Genomic DNA, 21,980 nt, shown 5'->3' on the forward strand with positions numbered 1-21,980 from the left:
ACAGTTGAATTGTAGCCAGTGTTACTGAGATTTATTTTATTTAGATTGATCTGAGTTTATGTTGTGGTGGCTACCTCATTGGGTAATGAGGATCTAGTTACGGCTTGGGATGGCTTCTCAAAAAAGTTTATTGCATGATTGAATCATTCATGAAAAATTTCATTGGGTAAAGAAAAAAAATTTGCAGTTTTTTCTTCTTTTTTTTTAACCATTTACAGATTTGCATTGTTTTACTTTACTAATAAACATATACATTAGTATTCAACAAAGTATACAGCTCCTGCAAGACCATCCCATGCTTCATCTTTTGGAATGTGTATGTACTTTCCACATTACATGCATTTTTGCTGCAGAAATGTTTAAAGGACTTTAATAATTTCTCTTGTGTAAATATTTTAATTTATAATTCCTATGTCCACGCTGTGATCACCATTTTTTAATGGGTCCTTCACTGATAAATACTAAGGGATTGGATGGGTTCCTGGCACATAGTAGGGACTCAGATGTTTGTTGAATGAATGAATGAATCATGCATAACAGGGCATGCTCATGAAGTAGAAAATCTAACCTACAAATTGTGCTCAATTTCGTCATTTTTATATCCCCTTGATGTAATAATTAAGGAAATAGTTGTGTTATTTTATGAAGCCCCCCTCCACCTCTTCGTTTATGGTCTCCAGTTCTCAAATACATTTTTGTCCTCTGGAGATTGTCATACCCCTCCTCAAAATGCTTGAGTGAGTTCAGACTGTTGGCTGGTCAGAAACCACTTTATTTAAAATACAAAATTCATGAACCAGGAAGATAAAAAAATAAAGCCCTAAATTGGTTGCTAGTAAAACCAATTAAAACTGAGACTGAAAGCTCCGCTCAAGGATTAGGCTACTAGGCCATGCAGGGCCTGTGGGACCCGGAATTCCGGGGCCCAACGACCCTTACCTGTCGCCCCCAGGCACCAGGTGGTGCAAGGGCGCCGGGCCCCTCCCCTCCGCCTCGAGACCCCGCCCCTCCGCCTCGAGACCCCGCCCCTCCGCCTCGAGACCCCGCCCCTCCGCCTCGAGACCCCGCCCCTCCGCCTCGAGACCCCGCCCTGCCGCCGCAGTTGCCATAGGAACCACAAGAGCACCATGGCTGCCGCCGGCCAGGCAGAAGAGTGTTTAGCGCCGCCGGCGGCAGCCCAGACCAAGTCGCCGGCGCTTTCGCTACAGCCTCCCGCTTCGATCCGAGGGAAGCCGAGGAAGTGTGTGGTCTATCCGCATCCTCCGAAGAACTCCCGCGTGTCGCGTTCCGTGCTGCGCTGGCTCCAGGGCCTGAACCTCAGCTTCTTCCCCAGGAACATCAGCAGGTGCTGGGGCGAGCAGGCCCAGACCGCCTAGGCGGGGCGCCGGGCCTTCCCTCCGCAGGCCGCCCCGGGCAGAGCCCTCCGGCCCTCGGGCCGCCCGCCCTGGCCCAGGTTCTGTCCCAGATCGACACCCCGCCCTCTCGTCACACACGAAGACTCTTAAGGAGCTTAAGAAAGGCTTTAAGACTTAAAAATACGATGAAACATGTTCATTTGCTTAACTAATCACTGAATCGTAGACAAACTAATATGGAGTGCTTTACTATTACAAACAATAAAATAGTCAAGGCTCTTCCTTCAGGGCGACTGACTTTTAGTTTCTGAATAGTGATCTGCCCTCCTATAGAAATGACATCTGGTCTGAGGGTTATCAGGGATTTTAGAAGCTTGCTATTTAAGGATGGCCACCCTGAACGTAACCGACAGTTAATATATGCTCTGAGAAAGTAAACTGAATTTTGCAAACGTTAAGGCCACACATCTTTTGCAGGAGGGACTCTGGTTTTACTAATCTTGGTATTAGATATACCATTCGAAGATGCACCTGAAACTTCCAGTGGGCTTGTGAATCACCTGCAGATCTTGCTCAAATTCACATTTGGGTTCCTTAAAAGAACACCAAAGCCTCTGTTGTGTGTATAGTCTCAGCAAAATGTTATTATGTAACAGTACTTTTCCAGAGCAATGATCCAACAGAACAAATTTTACAATTTTTTTGGTCAGCATGGAATATTAGGTTGGTTTTCATTAATTCTAATGTAAACTGTATTATTAACCACACTTTATTTCATTTCCTTATTGCTATGGATCAGAGATTTTTCAAATGGCTTCCTGATTGCAGAAATATTCTGTATATATTATCCCTGGGACCTTAAATTATCATACTTTGAAAATGGAACCTCTTTAAAAGTCAAGTTGGATAACTGGGCACAATTAGAGAAGGTAAATTAGGAACCATTTACTGTTAAATTTGTTTTAAAGGGTTTATTCCGAGTGCACGGGTATTTATGTGTGTGTATGAATATATTAAGATACAGTGCTATGGAGTGGGCAGCTTGTTCCCGTGTCTGGAAAGGGTATTTAAATTTAATCAAGTCTCTTGTTTATGTCATGAAAATGAGCTTGTTTCTTGTTTATGTCATGAAACACGAAACTTGTTATGCCATGAAACTGAGCATACTCACTTCAATTAGTGTGAGATATAATGGTTTCTCTTGTTAAATAATAATATATCATTTTTTGATAATTAACATGTTAATCAGAAAATTAGTTGAGATACAAGGGGGGTTAATCATAGTAGTTGGTGATTTTTGTGGAATTTTTTGTGATGGAAATGTTGTCTTTCTATTAAAGTTTCTGGCAAAAAAGAAACTTAAATTATCTAATGAACTAATCCATGGAACAATTCATTGTAAACCTGGAGTACCTGAAATATTGATACAGGAAGTTTATACTTTGCTAACACATCGAGAGTAAGTTATTTCAAATTTTCTAGTAATACAATCTGAAATTTTGATAATACAAATCTCATTACCAAAAATGTGCCTTGTCAACGATATTTTGTATTTACAGAATTAGAAACATCCAGGAGGACATCGTGAATTTCACAGACTATAGTTACCAGATGCGTTTACCTCTGGTTCCCAGGTCTACAGCTTCAAAGTCTATTAAAGATAACATCAGGTTAACGGAATTAATAAGCAATCCCAACACACTCAGCAATGAACTGAAAGTAGAGTTCCTCTTACTTTTGCAAATGTTGCAAAGAAAATTAAGCAGAAAATTGAATCCAGGTAAGTTTTCCTTGGGAAAAGCTGAGTTCTTTCAAGCTGAATGAGGCAAATCAAGCACAGATGAAAGAAAAGCACACAATGGGCCCAGTTCTGCCTTCCATCACCGGCTAAAAGGAAAGAGGCCTCTCATGTGTTAGGAGTAGAATGGTTTACTAGCACTGGATGGCTTTTAATTCATTCTTTTTGATGAAAGCACAAGTTAACATAGGATATAGAGACTTCATTTTAGAAAAAAATGTTTGCCAATTTATTTAAGTGAACTTTTGTTGATATAAGTTCACATATCAACTGAAGTAACTCAAGAGGATAGGAATGTTTCAAAATATAAGTCCTTTGGGGGAAAAGCTGGATTGCCATGATTCACTCTGCCCACTAGAGAATGGGCAGAGCTATCTTTTGCACAGCATCCTTGGTGAAAGGAGGGTGGATAGGTTGGAGCAGCTAGTGGCACCTTTCTGGAGGTACCACTGAATTAATTACCAGAGCAGCCGGAGCACCTGCCATCATCCGAGACTCAAATGACCCGCCTTTATGTTTTCTAGCACTTTACTTACCACACCCGTTCATGTCTCTTGACTCCAGACAGCTAGGGAACCCCTCATTTCCGCGGTTCTCAAACCATTCAGAAAAGGAGGCAGTGATAGGCGATTATGGTTTCTCTCCCCTTTGAATTCTGTTTTCTGAAAAAGCATTTTCTAGATGGTCTATGGAAGGAGAGAAAAGGAACAACTTTACCTTCTACTGTACTCTGCCCTAAATTGAGAGAGACTTTGGATTCTGTCTTGCCTTACTCTATTTTTCTATCTCCTGTTTTTTGTTTGTCTTCCTTAATTTGTTCAGATTTTTGGCTCTAACTGTAATTTGTAAGTAAAGAATTCAGGTTACTAGTCCTTTTGTGGAATTTTATATTGAAACTTTGTATGTTTCACAACATTGCAATTTTACTATGTATTACACATGTATGTAATCCTGTATAATTTACAAACATGATTTAAAAAAGACTAACAACATTGCATAGAGTATCTTATGGGTTTTAAGAAATAGAATATTACTGCATATCTTTCTTTGGTCAACTCACTACACTCTCATCCAAGAGTACTGTCCTGCTGACTTGGTTTATAATTTCTTGATTAAATTATTGGTTTTATCCATGCATACAATTTATTTGTTATTCTTACATCATTCTTACATTTTTCCTAGTTTTATTGAACTTTGTAGTAAGCAAAATGGGTCCCCAGATTATCTGTACTAATCTCTGCAACAGTGTTACATGTAATGTTACATTACATGGCAAAGGAGCCTTTGTAGAAAAACTTGAGAGTATGGACTTTAACATAGGAAGTATAAACTGGATTATTCAGATGGAACCAGTCTAATCACATGAGCCCTCACAAGCAAAGATCTTTCTCCAGCCGGAATTAGAAAGGTGTAGAAGAAGAGAGGTTTGAAGTGTAACCCGGAGGGTATCAACCTGTCATTGCTGTGGAGAGCTTCGGAAAGCATGTGGCCTGGCTTCTGGGATCAAAGAACGACACTTGGCTGACACTAGCAGAGGAACACGAGTCTCAGTCCCACAAATGCCCGGAATTGCCTTCTGCTAAACGACCTGAGTGAGCTTGCAAGGGGATTCATCCTCCAAGCTTCCAGAAAAAAATGCAGCCCTGCTGACGCTTTGATTTCAGCTTGAGACAACTTACATAGAGAACCCAGACATCTGCAGTGAGATAAAACGGCTACTGTCATAACTGATGAGACTTGTAATGATTTGGTAGGGCCAAAATGATGACTGAATACAAAGTTTGTAGTCGGACTGTTTCCACCATGGCATTATAAACTTTTCCCTTTTAAGCTCTTAATTTATTTGCAATTCATATGAACAACCGTTTGTGTAGCACTTTCTGAAAAGTCTATTCTTTCCCACTCATTTGTATGCTGTCTTATGCTGCAAGTTTCTGTGTATACATGGGTCTGTTTCTTAGCTCTCTATTCAACTCTGCATGTGAGCCGCTTCAACACTGATGCTGTCTTAATTACTATTACTTTATAATTAAGCACTGATACTTCATAAGTTCCCGATTTGTTGTATGAAGTATCCTGTTGCAGGGACCTTTGTTATTTTACTCACAGCAAATCTGCTGTTATGAATCTGCTTATGCCTGTTATTATATATTTGCTTTCAGGTCTATTATGTTGAAGATTTTATTCTCTTTTTCTTATTTTTGGACTGACTTTTTTTTTCCCCCACAGGCATTGTTTTCTGGTACAAATTTTGAAACTTTTAGCATTACAGTCTTTTTAGTGCTGTATTAGAAATTTTAACAGGTCTATTTATCTTAGTCTAAAATCAATGTATTTCCTCATTTCCTCAAACTACAAAAAAAATAACACTATGACTCTCATCACTTTCTGTTACCTGCACACCTCACTTAAATTATTTTCTTCATCCAGCATTTAAATTCTGTCAGGTTACTTTTAACTCTACAAATCATTCTCATTATTTTTTCTTACATTTAAAAGTCATCTTTGCAGAGCTAACCTTATCTCCGTCATCTTTTGAATATACCTCCTCTTCAGCCACAATCACCTCAACCCCTCAATTCTTCCTATTTCTGAGCAGTACCCTGTATCTGGTCTTGATAACCCCACACGTCCCAGGACCTTCAGACTGAGCTGCTTCTCTAGCTCATTTCTGCCTTTTTTTTTTTTTTTTGAAGCAAGATCTCACAAAATCCTAGATTGCGCAGGTTGAGTTTAAACTTGGAATCTTCTTGCCTCGGTCTCCTAGAGTGCTAAGATCACAGGTGTGCATGACTATGCCTGGCTACTAATCTTGATTCTTGAAACTGCGGAGTGCAAAAGTTTCTCATCTGTTGCCAAAGTAATTAATAGTGATAATTATAGGAATGTTACTAATCAGAGATTTGTTTAGGCCTCACAGCGTGTGACAGATGAAAAGGATTACCTTAGATATTGCTTCAGACCTCAGTGAGAAGTGAGCTACAGAAGATGAAACCACCTTCAGAAGCGAAGAAAAATTGCCCAAATAGTGCAATGTATAGGCTGAGTTAATTTTAAGACAATATATTTATAGTATAAACATATTTGTAAAATTGCAATAGGCACTCTATAATTTTACTTAGATGTAAAAATAAGTAAAACCAATGTATGACTATAATAGTCAGGGTAATGTCATCCTTTTAGGATCAAATCTGGGAGAGATAGTAGAGAGTTTCAGGGTACTAGCTTACCTATCTATCTATCTATCTACACTTTTGAAATATATTCATTCTAAAAATTCAACATAATTCAATTGAATTTATGATTTGCTCACCTTCCTATATAGAATTATTGAACATAATGCATCCAAAACTGATAGGAACATAGAATAGTACCTTTAAAATAACTTTTTAAAATAACTTTTGTGCATCAAAGATTGTGAACAATGTGGAGAGTGGTTTATTAACTTATTTATTTGTTGTTAGGAATATAAGAAAAATGTTTAATTTGATTAGTTTTTCAATTATGGTCTTATTTTGACAATGTTTAATCTAACGTTTCAACAAATAATTTCGTGTTTATAGGGTGGTTTGATGTCAAACCTAGTGTGGGAGAAAGTACTCTGGATCACCTTCCTCCCCGGTGCTCTGGGTGTAGATATCCAACAGTTTCAAAGGAGACAGTTGCACCTTCATGTAAGTTTTTGTTTTAATTTTTTGTCTGTGAAAATCGATTTTTTGTTTTACTTTACTCACTTAAAGTCTTAAAATACTTCAGATGTTAGTGTGGGCTCACATTCAGTCTAAAATTATGTATTACATTGGTACACTGCTCTCCTTTAATAGGTCGAAGGGGGCAGGCATTAATCGAAGTCACACCCAGCTGCCCCTCCTGGACCCATTTGAGTTTTGATTTTGGTTTTCTCACTGGCTTGCCTCTTTTCTCTTATGGTGAACTGGATCTGACTGCAGATGGGACGGGGTTTGATCTTCAAGGAAAAGGTGCAAAGACGTGGCAGTGAGTCGCAGCATGGAGTCCTTTCTGTGAAAAAGGAGATGCATCACACAAGGCAGTGCCCGCTGCTGCTCTGTAAACTGCTAAAGATAGGAAACTTTTCAAAGCTCATATGAATGCTATAATTAGAAAAACTGCATTATATTATTCAGATGAGGATTCCAAATAGAATGGATTTTTGTTCTATCTCACTACGTAGTCCAGGCCAGTCTTGCTGTGTAGCACAAGCCAGCCTCAAACTCCTGATCCTCCTGCATCAGCTTTTTATAGTTTTAATGATATATTGTTTTAACTCCTCCATATTGTATTCGCAGAGGACTCTCTTTTATGATTTCTATGCTCTTTTCAGTTTTTCTTTTACTCCAGTGGTTTTCTTTCCTTTTCAAACTGGTTGATGGGCTTATGGAAAGGAACCTTCAATCCCTAAGGCAGATCAGGATGGGGCTGTGAGTTCACATTTATTGTTTTACTTCTCTCAATTTTGTCCCACATAATTGGATTCTCTTAGTCTAGACACACAGGGAATTAATGGATGGTGTGAATTGGATTTTGGTAATTGTATGAATGAGGCAGTTTTGTTAAGCATGAAAATTTTTTTTCTAAATTTGTTAAAGGGATTCTCTTTCAGTTGTTTCTGATAAATGAGGAGAATAATTAGTCTAGTCACATACCACAATTTGCAAGTTAATAGGAAAAGGAGAGGTAGGAACACTAGACGGGAGAAACGTTAGTATTTAAGATTGCATATGATAGCACTGAAATCACAGACTGTTCCCTTGAAAGTCTTCTAACTACCAAACAGAGTGGCCAAAATAAAATGTAATGTAGCTTGCCAGTTTTGCTTTTAAAAATGTTTTTATCTTGCAAGTTCCTTGACTTAAGTATCTAAATCTGGTATTTAACGATATTCTAGGTCAAAGGAAGATAGGTTGCTTAGTTGCCTCTCAGATTAGAACTAAGTGACCTGGAGTCTGAGTAGCTCGCTTGGACGCCTCAGTGTCATCAGAGTTCCATAAACTGTGTTATGAATCATGTGTATTTGCCAAATCTGAGTTCCAAATCGTGCCACTGTTGCCTCAGCTGCTTTCTGAGGCAACATCTAAAAATAGCGGTGTCTTATTTGGTATCACTTGCACCAAAATAAGCCCTGGGTATTTCTGGACACTCTTGATGACTTTTAGAGGTGGATGACACTCAGATGATTTTTATCCATGACTACTATACTGCATGATTTGAATAAGTCCTATTTACAGGCATTTAGATGAACCTGTGCTCGGCCTTTGCCAATCACTGTGCATATATTTATATTATTATATATTATATACATTACGGCTTATGTATTTAATAACATGAATTTATTATAACTTTGTTTAAATGTTCCAGCAAAGACAGGCAGTGGTGGTAAAGCACATAAAGAAATTCCTGTGAAGCAAGCTGAAAAATGACCTTATGCATCTGTTCTGAAACCTATCAGAAAAATGGAAAACAAATCTTGAGAGGCACTGTCAAGGGGCTTTAAAGAAGTGGTGTCACAATCTCTTGCCACACTACTGAGATATAATCACCTACTCTTGCATGTATTTCAACAATAAATAACTTAATGTGTTGTCCTATCCATAATTGGGATAGAGGTGGTTTCTTTTTCAATTCAATAGCTATTTATTAACTACCCATGCTTGGTACTGCTGAAGATACAAAATCAAATAAAGTGGGACAGAATGAGGCAAACTAATTTTAAAGATACCATTAAACATAATTCACTATGGTGAGTCAAATTCTTTTTTTATAAATTTTGTAGGAATAGTGAGTATGGTTTGTAATATATTTGCTTCATGAGAATTCACTAATAAAAATGTGTTCTAAATGATTTCTAGTACACATTGGTCCATAGAAACTCTTGCTCATTTCTATGAATAGCTTGATTTAAGCCATTTTCAAAGAATAAGTCCCTCCTGTTGATAATAAGTTGTGGGAAAGGAAAATCACGCTCTTCTTGTAATCTGGTTTTGATGTCTAGTCATCCACTTAGTTCAAATAAAAAAAAGATTGATTATTGCTGTGTCCCATATTTTCACTGAAAAGAAGTAAAAACAGGTTGCTACCCTGTAAGACTAATTATCTCCACATTTGGTAATTGTATATTCATATATGCAAAATATTCTTTAACTGTAATTATTCATGTTTTAATGCCACTTCATTAGCAGCCTCATTTGACTTGCAAGACTAATATTACTAACAGCGAATCCCACAATTAATGTGGTGTGCCACACTTACCAGTTTTTCTGCTTTTATGAAGGTTAAAATGTTTTATTAACATTACCTTCAGAGATTTTCTTGTTAAATTTTATATTTTGAATATATTATGTTTAGGAAAAGAATTTAAAGAGAACTTGCATACAGATAATTTCTTTGGCATATGTTCAAAGTCCAGGTTTTTCTAAGAGATCTAATTTGAATACATTTTAACCAGAGATAGCAATTGACCTGTTGTCTTGCATTGTAATGGGACAATCATTGTAAGAATAATATTTTCAACCAATAAAGTATAGTTCCTTAAGAAAAGGTTCTAACAACAATCTTTGATAGTTTTGGAAAAGATACATAGGAAAGGATTGGGCTTGGGAAAGCAGTCAAATTATATATATACAAAAGAAATATATATAAAGTATATATATTCTTTTCCTCTTAGTTGTGTCTTCAGTCTCCCAAAGAAACTGATCACTCATGGCCTCACTGTGGTAAGCTCCCAAGATTCCGTGCAACCTATGGAGATTGTGGAAAATAGGAACCAGTCTCTAGTCTGATTACAAATATGAGGAAAGCTCACCTCAATAACTTCTTGAGGATGTATTCTGTCAACAGAAGCCAACAGCACAGGCATGACTGAGGAAGACGGTTTACTTCATAAAGGGGACTTGACAGAAGGAAGCAATGAACTTTTCTAGGAGCTACAGTAGTCCCAGTAGCGGCAGCACTTCCTTAATCTGCAATTTCTCATTACTGTGATAGGCCGTTCATGTTAATTAGTAAGCACTCTTCTTTTCCACCACTTTTGGAGTATGTAGGAGTTAGTGCTTTTTACAGATCGAGATCAGTTTCTTAAACAAATTGGTAAAGTGATTTTCCTAGCTTTCTGAATGGGATAATAAGTCAAATATCCCTTCCTGTCTTGGCTGATTGGCTCAGCACTTACTATTTGGGGATGAGACTTCTGCTCTTCCTAGCAGGTTTTAATGGCAGCATTTATTAAGCTTCAATGGCTCGCAATATATATATATAAATCTAGGTATATATATATATTTATATATATAAATCTAGGTAATGACATTTCATCTTATAGCTCAGGCATACAGTATTTAAGCATGAAAGCACATATTTCAATAATTTAGAAACAAACATCTCAAAGATTTGGCAAATAAACATTAAGGGTTCACTATAAAGGTGTCCTTTTTTATTACTGGTTGCACCTAATGTGAAACACTGAATTTTACAAATAATTGTGAGGCTTTTACTATGCTGAAAATGCCTTTTGAACTAAAATCCTCCAAATATAAATTTTCTTGTTGTGAAGACAAATACTGTCATTGCTCTATTGCAAACACATTCCTGGATATTTCTTGGTGATTTCATGAAAAAATATATACTTCATTTATTTTGATTATCACTTCTCGGCCTTTTGACTAAGATCAAGTGTAGCATTTATTTTGATTGACATAAAAATTCTATATTTTCACAAGATGCCACTCATTTTGATGTTTAAATTTGGCAACCTCCTTGTAGCTCTGGTAGGCAAAATATTTTTCTAATGCTTTAAAAATCATTGTCTAATGAGATTTGTCCTTCATCAAGGCACATTGAAAGCTGCAAAATAATTTGCCCACATTATTGCTAATACGGACATCTATAAATAGTTAAATAACTTCAAAGTTTTTGGGTATTCATGCATATGAAATATAACCATGAAAAATCTTTTTATAAATTTTTTGTTTTTAATATTAAGGCACAATATGTATATAGGTTGACACAGTCAAATTATTCTCTCTCTCACACACACACACACACACACACACACACATACATATTTTTTGTATTGCCAGAGATTGAACTCAGGACCATGCTAAGCAAACACTCTGCTATATCTCCAGACTGACATCTCTGTAACTTTATGAAGAATTAATAGTTATAATTAAGTTATAGAACATTGTATAAGTCAAAGAATAGTAGAATGCTAGCTGAATTCAATTTACATTTTAGACAGAAATTAGGTCACTTTTCATTGTTTTCATGTGTTAATAATTTGCCCCATTTTTTCCCTTATTTTATGAATATTATTTCTCTGGATTCATTAAAATGCAGAAAGAAGGTGATTGTTTTATATGCATAAGTTAAGATTAATAATATCATTTAAAGTATTTAAAGCACAAAAAAGATAGGCCTATGTGACTATTTTAATATAAAACTGAAAGAGTAGTATTTAGAGTACCATTTTGGAGGCATTTAATACATATAATGTCAATTAATTGTTCTCTTCACCTAAGAAAAACTTACTTACAAATGTAACTAAGAGTTTAAAAACATTCTCCAGGTACATTTTACCCATGGCATCACTGAGTTGTGGATATTCTCCTTTCTACTATTTATTGCAGTTAGTGACATAGAATTTTAGCCTGTCTTTTTTAGAAATTAGGAGTGGTTAATGTGATAAATATGGTAAATAGAGACATAATATATACTATTTTAATAAGTATTTAAAGAATTAAATTCACGCAAAATATTTAAAATTCAACAAGCATCTTATTTTCTTATACAAATATATTCAAAACTAATTTTCATCACATTATGTTTAAAAGAACATTAATAGCACTCAACTAAAGTTTATTAGGTAAATAATGATATTAAATACATTAACTCATTAAGTATGAAAAAGTTGTTTACTATATACTTTATAAAGAAAAATATGAGTGTTTAATTGAAGATCAATTGTGTACACTGTACATTTTGATATTTCTAGACATTCAGTCATTCAAATATGCCCTAAGTTCTTGCTATATACCAAGAATGAGTCTAGGTGGTGCACTATTTTATGTTTCACAATTTCAGCAATGTAGTATTTTGATACTTTTTATGCTTTGTGAAACTTACATACTTTTTAGAATATTCAGTCCTTCATATTTAAATATTATCTTTCTCCTAAATGTGGCTATTCCAATTTATAAAGGAGACACCCACTCTTCTTTAAATTATACAAATATTTTATTTTTGAAATCAGTGGATAAAATTAACTGTTATTCCCCATGTTGCCCAATCCCCAAGCTTTCTCCCAACCTTTGGCTCTTGGACAACCAAGATTAAGGTAGTACTAACTCACAAAAGTTCTTCTTGTAAAAAAACAAGCGTGGAGAAAAAGCGTCTGTCAAAATGGATTGAGTCGGATTCCAGTTCCTAAAGGTGAGAATGGATTCACCTTTGCCCACATCAAAGCATCATTCAATGAGATAGCAGATTTCCCATCTTCCAGGAAAAACACAGGGCCCTGCACACAGTAAAAGTTGAGAAAAGGTGAAATTATAAATTCATAACATTTTAAGTTCCTAGACACAGAATCTCTGTAGTAAAACTCCCTAGTGACATTTAAACCATGATAATAGAGAGTTCAGGAATATGAGAAAAATCTGTTTTTATGAGCTGCTATCAAATATAAAAATATTTTCAGATATCTTAATATTATATCATTATTCCATGATATCTGTAAAAACAAAGTTTCACTGTGTAATTTGAATTCTTTGTGTACAGTATTGCTACCAATGCTAACAGGTATTGTAAATCTACTAGTTTTCACAAAGTTAACTTATTTTATAAAAAGTGCTTATAACTTGGTAGTAGATTTAAATATATTTCTGTCTTAATCACGTAGCTTTTGTCAGAATATCTGGGCAAATTACTAAAGCCAGAAACTTCAATTCTGCTGTATATAAAATGAAAAATATTGATGAATGGATCGATCTATCTATATATCTAATTTAAAATGTTGCTCAGTCATGTGACTTAAGGGCATATTTACTATTTGGTTATATCACTTATTATGTATGCCTTGGTGGTTATGAAAAAATATTTGAAGCAAATTACCCAACCCTTAGAAGGAAAAACATGATTTAAAAACCATAAAATGAAACAAAAAATTTATTTTTGTAATTAGGCTCTAAAACTATCAGGTTTTTAGTCACGATTAAAATAGTGCACTTCATTGTTAGCCAGTTATTTCTAAATACTGGAAAATCCATCATAGGAGCAGGTAGACAACTTCAGATCAGTAGGTACTTCAAATCTCAGCATAAGAATCTAAACACATTAATTTCTGTTGAAATAGAAATTTCCTCAGAGAGTAGCACTCCATATTTATCAGTCATGTGTGCCTTACTGCATAAGAGATAATTAATAGATCCTACCCTGAGTGTCGGTTTGGGTATAGAGAGGTTAGATCATATCTGTTAGGACATTTGGCTAACCTAGATGCAGAAAAGGAACCTTTAAAAGAGGAGAAAAGGGACATGAAGTTACCAAATATTAAAATGATATATAGAGGTCAGTGAATGCTGAAGACATTTCCAAGAATTCTATAGTTTTTCTCTTGTAGTTATAAGTTATATACTGCTGTGGCGTTCTGTTTCTGAACAGACATGTGCAATCAAAGTTTATACAAGTGACCTGGGTTTTGGAACACACTGGTATATATGAAGTCTTGGTTTGCAGTGGCAAGCTACACTGTAGGTAAGATTTACATATGTATCCAGCTATTCCATTTTTTAAGTGGCTGTGTAAAAAACTACCTTCCTCACTGATCTGAAATGTCAACATTAGAAATGTAATTTTTAACATTCTATTAGAAACATAAGGAGTGACTCATTAAAATGTATGTATTATTGGGAGATGTAGCTTTTTGGTTCAATCTGTATGCTGCATTTCATTTCATGAGATTCAGCAGCGTTTGCTTCACTAGGGCTTCTACAGTTAGTTCTAACTCCAAGCTGATGAAGTCATATCTATTTCTTCAAGATAATGTTATGCCTGGGCCACACTGAGACATCTTGGCATCATTCATTATTATTAATTTGATGTACATTAAGGTCCATTCTCTCAGAATCAGTCATCTCTAACGATGCAGCCCAATAATTTTTCATAGTTGAAAAGTTCTGTAACTTGTGCAAAAACACATGAAATACTTCAATACCTTATATCAATTAGTTTTCATTACTGTATGCCTGTACAACACATAGAAGTTAGAAAGTTAATCTATTATGATAAAATCATTCGTATCAGTTGATTGATATTTTGTCTCCCTTATTTAATTTCCTTTAGGATATGACCTATATGTATTTTAAAACGTATTTGTAACTAATTACATATATGTATGTGCATATAACATGAATCATTTCTATGATAGTAGTGTAATGACTCTGAATTTCTTTTAAGGGGAAAGAATTCATTTATTCTAAAGGCAATATTTTCTTACTGGGCCCTACACCTATTTATAGTTACCTACTTATATCTAGTTTATGCTTATTTTAAGATAATGTTTCAAAAATAAACACATAAATACAATTGAAATGCACAATGTATATCTGCAATGATTCTGTACCTGGATTTTTGATCCTGTAAGACAAGAGATGTGAATGTCAGAATGACTTGGAAGATTTGATCCAGTCACATAATCTGGTCCAGTAATTCTTTTTAGTGACTCTTCTTTTAATCTCTTTAATAAAGTTGCATAAATCATTCTTTGTACATCAGAAGGGGGTGTGTATGGAGAGTCTTCTGATGATCTATATTTTCAACAGATATTAAATCCTTATTTTATAGAATCAAAGAATTATTGAGATTTAGGTAAAAATAGTTTCTGATGAGTATTTATTTCCCCTTTATAAGAGGAGGCAAATCAACTTTTAACAAATTATTGAAAAACAACAAACTTTAAAAAGGCAAGGAAAACATCATTATAAATTATTGCTGCATATACTGCAAAGATTCATTATTCCGTTAAAATCAATAATGAGGCTATGTCTATAATGTAACATTAATCCCTTCCTCTGTTTTCTAATTTTTACATCATCTTCACTCACTGGTTGGTGAACTGTGTACAAGCTCTCCATGCATCCAATTCCTCAGAAAGCTGTTCAATTTTTAAAGGTACTGACACTTCTCGACGTTTTAATAGCTGACTGAAGCAAGTAAAAAAGAAAATCTGTCAATAAAAACTAAGACATGAAAAAAATAAAAATTTCAACTGCACTTTTGCATTTCAGTTATTGCAAGTGTGTACATTTATCATGATTCTATATGTGTATATGAATACTATGTGTATATATATGTGCATATATGTAAGGTGCGATCAGAATATATGGTAATATTTAAATTTTAAAAAAATTATCACAATAGACACATTATCATTAATTTTCTCAAAATACTTTTTCTTCCTCTGAACACCTTATCTCACCATTCTTGCCCACATTATGATGCAGTGCTAAAGTACTCTCTCAGGAGGCTCTTTACAAGGTAGGATTTAAAACATACAGCGAATGCTACTGCCAAGTATCAACAGAAAAGCACATTGTGAAAATGTCATGGTGTGTCCTCATCTGCCTTGTTCGCCACACCTGGCATCATGTGACTGCTGTATCTCTCCCCAAAGTCAAAGTGACCAGGAAAGGTGCAAGTGTTGTATTGGTCAGGGCATAGAGGCACCCACAACAGTGCAATAAAGATACTCATAGCAGTTGACTTCCAGAGCTGCTTTAGAAAGGAGCAAGAATGATAAGTTTGTTCAAAGCAAGGTGAGTATTTTAGGGGGGTTAATGCCAATGTGTCTTTTACTGTAGTAGTCTTAAAAATACAGACACCGTATTTTTATGATACTTTGTGTACACAGTCATTGTCTAATCAGCAATAAATATTGGCTGCATACCAGAGTGATATATGCACACCCATGTTCATAGCAGCAGTTTGTAATAGGTAAATCTTGGAAATAGCCCAAATGCTCATCAATCAATGAATGGATAAAGAAGATATGTTTCTTTTATACAATGGAGTAATACTCAGTCATAAAGGGGGATAAAGTTGGAACATTTCTGGGTAAATGGATACACCCTGAGACCATACTCTTAAATGAAATGAATTGGACACACATTGCTTCTCTAGTGTGGAAAGCCAAAAGGGTGAACAAGGACACAATGTATAATAGATAGTGAAATAGAACATGTTTAAATGGGAAGGGAGACTAGGGAGGGAGGAAGAGAGAATGAAGGAAGGGAAAAGGGAAAAATGAGAAAAGAAGGAAAAAATGGAAACAAAGCTTTTGCAAATAAGGAGAAGAAGAAGGGTTGAAGGAAGGGTAGGGGAATGGGAAAAAAAGAAAAATCAAGATACATCATGTACAGGTGCAAATTCTCTATGATGAATGTGATCATTATGTATACCTAAAATGTATCAATAAACAATTAGCAAAAAAGCTATTGGCTGGATGAGGGGTTGAGTGGGTAAGGAGATAAATAAATGAACTAAATAATAAAAGGAGAGAGGTTAGTCATACCAAGCAATTTTGAAAAAATAGCCCAAATGAGAGAGAAGACTGAATCATGCCCCCAATCATTTAATCCCAGACAGCAGAAATAAAGGGCAACCTTAAAGAAAGAACACAGGAGGAGGAGAGTGGAGAAGATCATTTTAATTCTGAGCGTAGTGAGCTGAAGGCTGGGAGAGCTTGAAGAATAGATGATGTGAATATAAACTAGTTCTTTAAGTTCTTTCTAATGTGTTTCCTTTACCAGGCATTTTCACAAGTCTCTCCTGTCTTCATAAAACCCTTTTTCTTATTCTTGATATTAAACAATGATTTGCTATGTTTACTTTCATCATTACTAAAGTCTAAATAGCTGAATAAGTTTCACTAAATACTATTTTGATTCTATAAGATACATCCTAGTGTTCATATAATGAATTTTAATCCTGTTATAAATTGCTTTTTTGGTTATGTTGTCTGCAGAGAAACCAGTATTTCCTTGAGTACCCTGATAATGTTAATGCCATATGACTGCTTAGGTAGCACTACGTGGCAGTTACTTCTCCTGTATCACAGGAAGAAGCTAAGAGTCCTCCCAGAATTTTCTCAGAATCCTCTAAGTCATAGAAAGGGTACTCAGAAAAATCACTTACCCTATATATCCTTAGACTCTCAGCATCAAGAGTTAGAAAACGTCACCTACTATGTCATTTACCAAACTAGTTTTGAAAATTGATTTTTATATAAAGCCTTGTGAATTTTACTTTTGAGAACAAGTTTTAAGCATAAAGGCCTAAGCATGTTAGAAAATGTAAAAACCTGGCTGATAGGTTATGCCTGAATATCAAGTATCACATTACCTGCCAGTCACAAACTCCTTTTATTCTGCATTTTTCTATGGTAGAGGTTGGAAAACTAGCATACGCAGTTTCACATCATTTTTTAAAAGGAGGGTTATTCAATTATGGCCAGTGAAATGTAGGAATGAATCCCTAAGGAGGACCTTCTTTTCTGAATAAAATGTCCTTTGTATTCTCTATCTCTCACCCTTACCTCACCTCTATCTCTTTGTATCTCTATCTCTCACCCTTACTTTCTTGCTTAGTAAAAGGTGAAAGATTTATACGGTTGGAAGAGAAACCAGAGTATCTCTTTCTTGCTTAGAATGTAGGTACAATATGTAGAGGGCAACAGCTATCTTGTATCTTTAACTGTAGGAAACCCATATAAGAGGAAATAAGCCAAGAATGTCAGAGCTGAAAAACGAGAAGAATTTAGGTTCTTAATGAAATCCACAGATAACTGTAACAGCCCTGCAATGTTTATCTCAAGTGTCTTGATACACTTGATAAATGGATACATGTAATATTTATTTGATAATAATGGTAATAATTTGGTAATATACTTATTTGGTAATAATTTGGTAATATACTTATTTGGTAATAATTTGGTAAAATACTTATTTTTAAATCCCCTTTAAGACTATTCATATTAGGAAAAGAGTTCTCTAATTTCATAACAGAAGAATGTTTTTTACCTTGTGTACTCATAAAGTGCTGGAACAATGCTTCGGTACTCTCTCCCAATAGCCAGCAATGCACCAATATAACCACATAATATGAGTAACTCGTTCCGAGCTCTAAAAGAGAATATATTTTTTTAATTCCCAAATTTCAGATGTAGAATAGTGCTGTCATTGTTACAAGCTTATTTACTTGTATATGTATATTCTGACAAGTGAAATCTCTAGCAACATGTTTAGAAAATTCTGTACTTTGAGAGATTATTTACTTATCATTTAATAATTCCTATCCAGACATTCTTTTTTTTTTGGTTTGTTTTTTTTTTTCCGGTACCTGGAACCAAACTCACGACCTTGCGCTTGCCAGGCAGGTGCTGTGCCACTGAGCTAAATCCCCAGCCCCCAGACATTCTTGTTATAGTATACAGTGTAATGTAGAATGGAAGTATTTAAGTAGTTTTAAACTCTTGCCTGCTCATTTTTCTCCATTTCTTCATGGCTTTTTCTTTCTTGCACTGCTAGGGATTGAACCCAGGGCCTCAAGCATGCTAAGCAGGTGCTGCACCACTAACCCAGTTTTTCCAGCTCCCACCTGACAATTTTTTCATGCCGTTTATTGCTAGGTAACCCTTTTGCTGAGATTTAGGAATCCATGGCACATCGTACAGGCTCTAAGAAAAGGCAGGCAGTATCTACTATATTTTTTGCTGGGAAATTTTGCCAGTTTCCCAGGCTGCTGAGTCCTCTTTTCTACATAGATATTAAAATAAAAAAATTCCAAAGCCTCTCTTTCAAATTGTAGCTGATGCTGAGGGCTTGACATATACAGCAAACAATGTCCTTAAATACTACTTCAATTTAGCGTTGGTATTTATTTTCTATCTCCTAGTACTTATATTTGTTTCCAAAGCCTAGTATGATGTCCTACACACAATGAATATTTAGTTAATATGACCAATAATTTTTTGAGGATTTGAGGCCCCAAATAGTCAGAAAGCTTTGAATTAGCCCTCTTTGAACCATGTGGCCATGAATGTGACTTGTATAGGCATATGTATACACACACACATATTGGTATACATACCAGCTACTGCTAAAGGGGACCACTAATATTTAATGTTCACTTCAAGTTGACCTCTGTGCTTTTAAAAAAGAAAATGACAAATAAATGTGTAAGCTTTCTATAAGTGCAGATACCTGTCCAATATGGTCCTATTTTTTGATCCGAACACCAGTACTCGAACCATTTCAAAATCTTACATTTGATTCTCTTTTGTAGTTTGGAGAAAAAGTACTCACTCAGTACAAGTATGCAAGAGCAATTTTTCGGTACGAATGTAACTTAATAGGTCAAGAACAGGGTAAACAGTATCCAAGGTCCAATTTGAATTACTGATGCATTCTGGGAAAATAAAAGATTCTCTGAATATAGATATCAAACTGTATTTAACCATTTCTTAATTTATGTAATTAATTCTCTACAAGTCAGTCCTATCTTTTTCTCTATAAGAACTATTTTTCTATTCAGAATTAAAGTTCCCGTTCTATAAAACCAGAAGACAAGCCTTATTTCACAATAGTAATCTCTTTCTTAAATTTAGGATAACTAAATCTTTTCATTTTTTCTTTTTGTCTTTTCCTCCAGTACCAGGAATCGAACTCACGACCTTGCACTTGCCAGGCAGGCGCTTTGCCACTGAGCTAAATCCCTAGCCTCAGGATAACTAAATCTTCATTTTAAGGCTGGTCATCTAGATGAACAATGAAATGAAATAAATCAATAGATTTTAAAATCGTATAATCAACCCAAAACTTACCTTTAACAAAGCCAATACCAATAGGAAGGGCTTTTTCAGGCTCTTCACATAATAAATAATATTTTATAGTTTCAAACACGTTGCCATCTGCATGGGCTGTCTCAGCTAACTGCACACATTCTTCTACCATGGGTAGTTTGCACTAGGAAATAATTGATTTAATAACAATGTTACTAGAATTTATAGGGACAAAAGCAATAGGGTAAGTACTAAATATTTCCATTTATCCAGTCTGTTTTATTTATTTATATTGCTCAAAATAAATGTAAATGAGATTACTTTTATTAAGAGTACACATTTATGAAAGTATCTTTAAGATCTAAAACCAGTAACTGTGTCATTAGTTATGAATCAGTAGTTTTTTTTTTAACCAAATTCCTAACATTAGAGGTAGAATTAACTGTCCTTATTGAAATACTGGAATTAGTGCCCACAAATGCAATTTATCAAAAATACTGAAATCTGTTATTTTAGAATAAACATATATAAACAAACACAAATACTAAAGTCACATTAAGTGCCACAAATATAAAGGTCCATCATTTTACGTGCTCTTCACTATCATTTTACTTAACTGTAAGACCAAGCAATTTTATTTCAAAGAGGCTAAAAAATGTACAAATTCTAAAATTAGCCATTCTGAAACGCCTACAAGGTGGAGATTTTTGGTCTAAGAATTTTCACTATTACAAAATGAAAAACCACACAATGACATATTTTTCTGTTAAAACTGAGAGTCTTGTACTATTAAGTTTTTGTGGTTCTGTACTATGGGTAGAGATTAAGCTATCTCATATCTTATATCGCTTATGATTTCTAAAGCTCAAGTGAGTTAAAAGTTTGTTTCTAGGCAGCACTGATAGTTCACCACTTCATTCAATATTTATGTATTCGTGGATTTATTGAATAGTCTGAAATTCTTGAATACAAATTAACTACAGTGCATATTATAGATCTCTCTTTCTTTCTCAAAAGAATGACAACAAGCAGAATTAAGGGGACTGTCCCATATATGGCTTTTCTAATTGCATCCTCATCTTTATTTATGAATTGCCAATAATTTACTGAGCAACTAATATGGGAGTTAGGTACTATGTCTAGGTAGAATTTTTAAAAAGTCTCTGCTTTAATATATGCAAAATATAGAAGAATCAAAATGGTTCTCACTGAAAATTCCATCCTCAAATGGAATATAAGCGTGACTCTTGTACCCTTTTGAATTCCCCAAATTATATGATAACATTGTGTTTGAAGTTATTAGTATTACCTGTGAAACTTCAGAGTTATTAACACCTGTATAAATACTCATCTTTCTGAAGAACTACTAATAAAATTTGAACCAGAAAGTCTCACTTAGAAAGTGTGAGGAAGCCCAGGGAAATACTACTCTTGCCAAGATCATTAGGTTGAGGAAAGGCGGACTGCTGGTCAGTGGTACACAGTTCAGCTGAATAAGAGGAACAAGTACTGTACTGGTGTTCTATTGCAAAGCAAGATGACTGGAGTTCAAACGGTGCATTTAAAAATAGCTAAAATGTTTTCTGTGTTTTTCACAAGGAAATCCCCAGTGCCCCCCCACAACACACAAAATAAACATGTAAAACAAAACCCCATGGCTTTTAGTTATCCTGTTTACAAAGGCAAGAAACGGCTTATTTAAAAAATTCAGGAACTATAAAACATATAAAGAAGTTAAGCTTTTCCATAATCTTACAACCTACTCATAATTTTGTTATTGTTGTTTTGAGACAGGGTCTCACTATGCAGCTCGGACTGGCCTTGAACTCACTTATGTAGCCCAGGTTGGCCACGAACTCACTGTGATTCTCTTGCCTCAGCCTCCTGAGTACTGGGATTACAAGTGAGCACCACCATGCCCGGATTCTACTGCTAACTTTGTATATTTATCCTGTCACAAATATTTTCTCTGATTTCACACACC

The 21,980-nt window shown here is 35.1% G+C and overlaps 2 protein-coding genes across 5 annotated transcripts in view; one reads left to right on the plus strand and one right to left on the minus strand.

Moving 5' to 3' along the window:
* The first annotated feature begins 1,104 nt into the window (after positions 1 to 1,104).
* Positions 1,105 to 10,586, plus strand: Spata4 (spermatogenesis associated 4). 2 transcript variants are annotated; one of them, XM_013513215.1, is made up of 6 exons: positions 1,105 to 1,345; positions 2,155 to 2,284; positions 2,696 to 2,814; positions 2,915 to 3,135; positions 6,717 to 6,827; positions 9,836 to 10,586. In XM_013513215.1, the coding sequence occupies exons 1-6, from the start codon at positions 1,128 to 1,130 to the stop codon at positions 9,862 to 9,864; spliced, it is 828 nt and encodes a 275-aa protein (XP_013368669.1). In that variant the 5' UTR covers positions 1,105 to 1,127; the 3' UTR covers positions 9,865 to 10,586. The 2 variants fall into 2 exon arrangements, with proteins under 2 accessions (XP_013368669.1, XP_005373580.1); XM_005373523.1 differs by lacking the exon at positions 9,836 to 10,586 and adding an exon at positions 8,530 to 8,766.
* Positions 10,587 to 12,380: 1,794 nt separating this feature from the next.
* Positions 12,381 to 21,980, minus strand: part of Wdr17 (WD repeat domain 17) — a 98,928-nt gene continuing 89,328 nt past the window's right edge. For all 3 annotated transcript variants that reach the window (XM_005373521.1, XM_005373520.1, XM_005373519.1), the window contains 6 exons: positions 20,039 to 20,180; positions 19,521 to 19,623; positions 18,237 to 18,338; positions 15,264 to 15,362; positions 14,783 to 14,966; positions 12,381 to 12,679 (listed from right to left, as the gene is read on the minus strand). In XM_005373521.1, coding sequence (XP_005373578.1) covers positions 12,560 to 12,679; positions 14,783 to 14,966; positions 15,264 to 15,362; positions 18,237 to 18,338; positions 19,521 to 19,623; positions 20,039 to 20,180 — 750 coding nt within the window. In that variant the 3' untranslated portion in view covers positions 12,381 to 12,559. The remainder of the gene's footprint in view (positions 12,680 to 14,782; positions 14,967 to 15,263; positions 15,363 to 18,236; positions 18,339 to 19,520; positions 19,624 to 20,038; positions 20,181 to 21,980) is intronic.

The sequence above is a fragment of the Chinchilla lanigera genome, unplaced genomic scaffold (genome assembly GCF_000276665.1).
Source record: "Chinchilla lanigera isolate Chin_1 unplaced genomic scaffold, ChiLan1.0 scaffold00002, whole genome shotgun sequence".
Classification (NCBI taxonomy): Eukaryota; Metazoa; Chordata; class Mammalia; order Rodentia; family Chinchillidae; genus Chinchilla; species Chinchilla lanigera.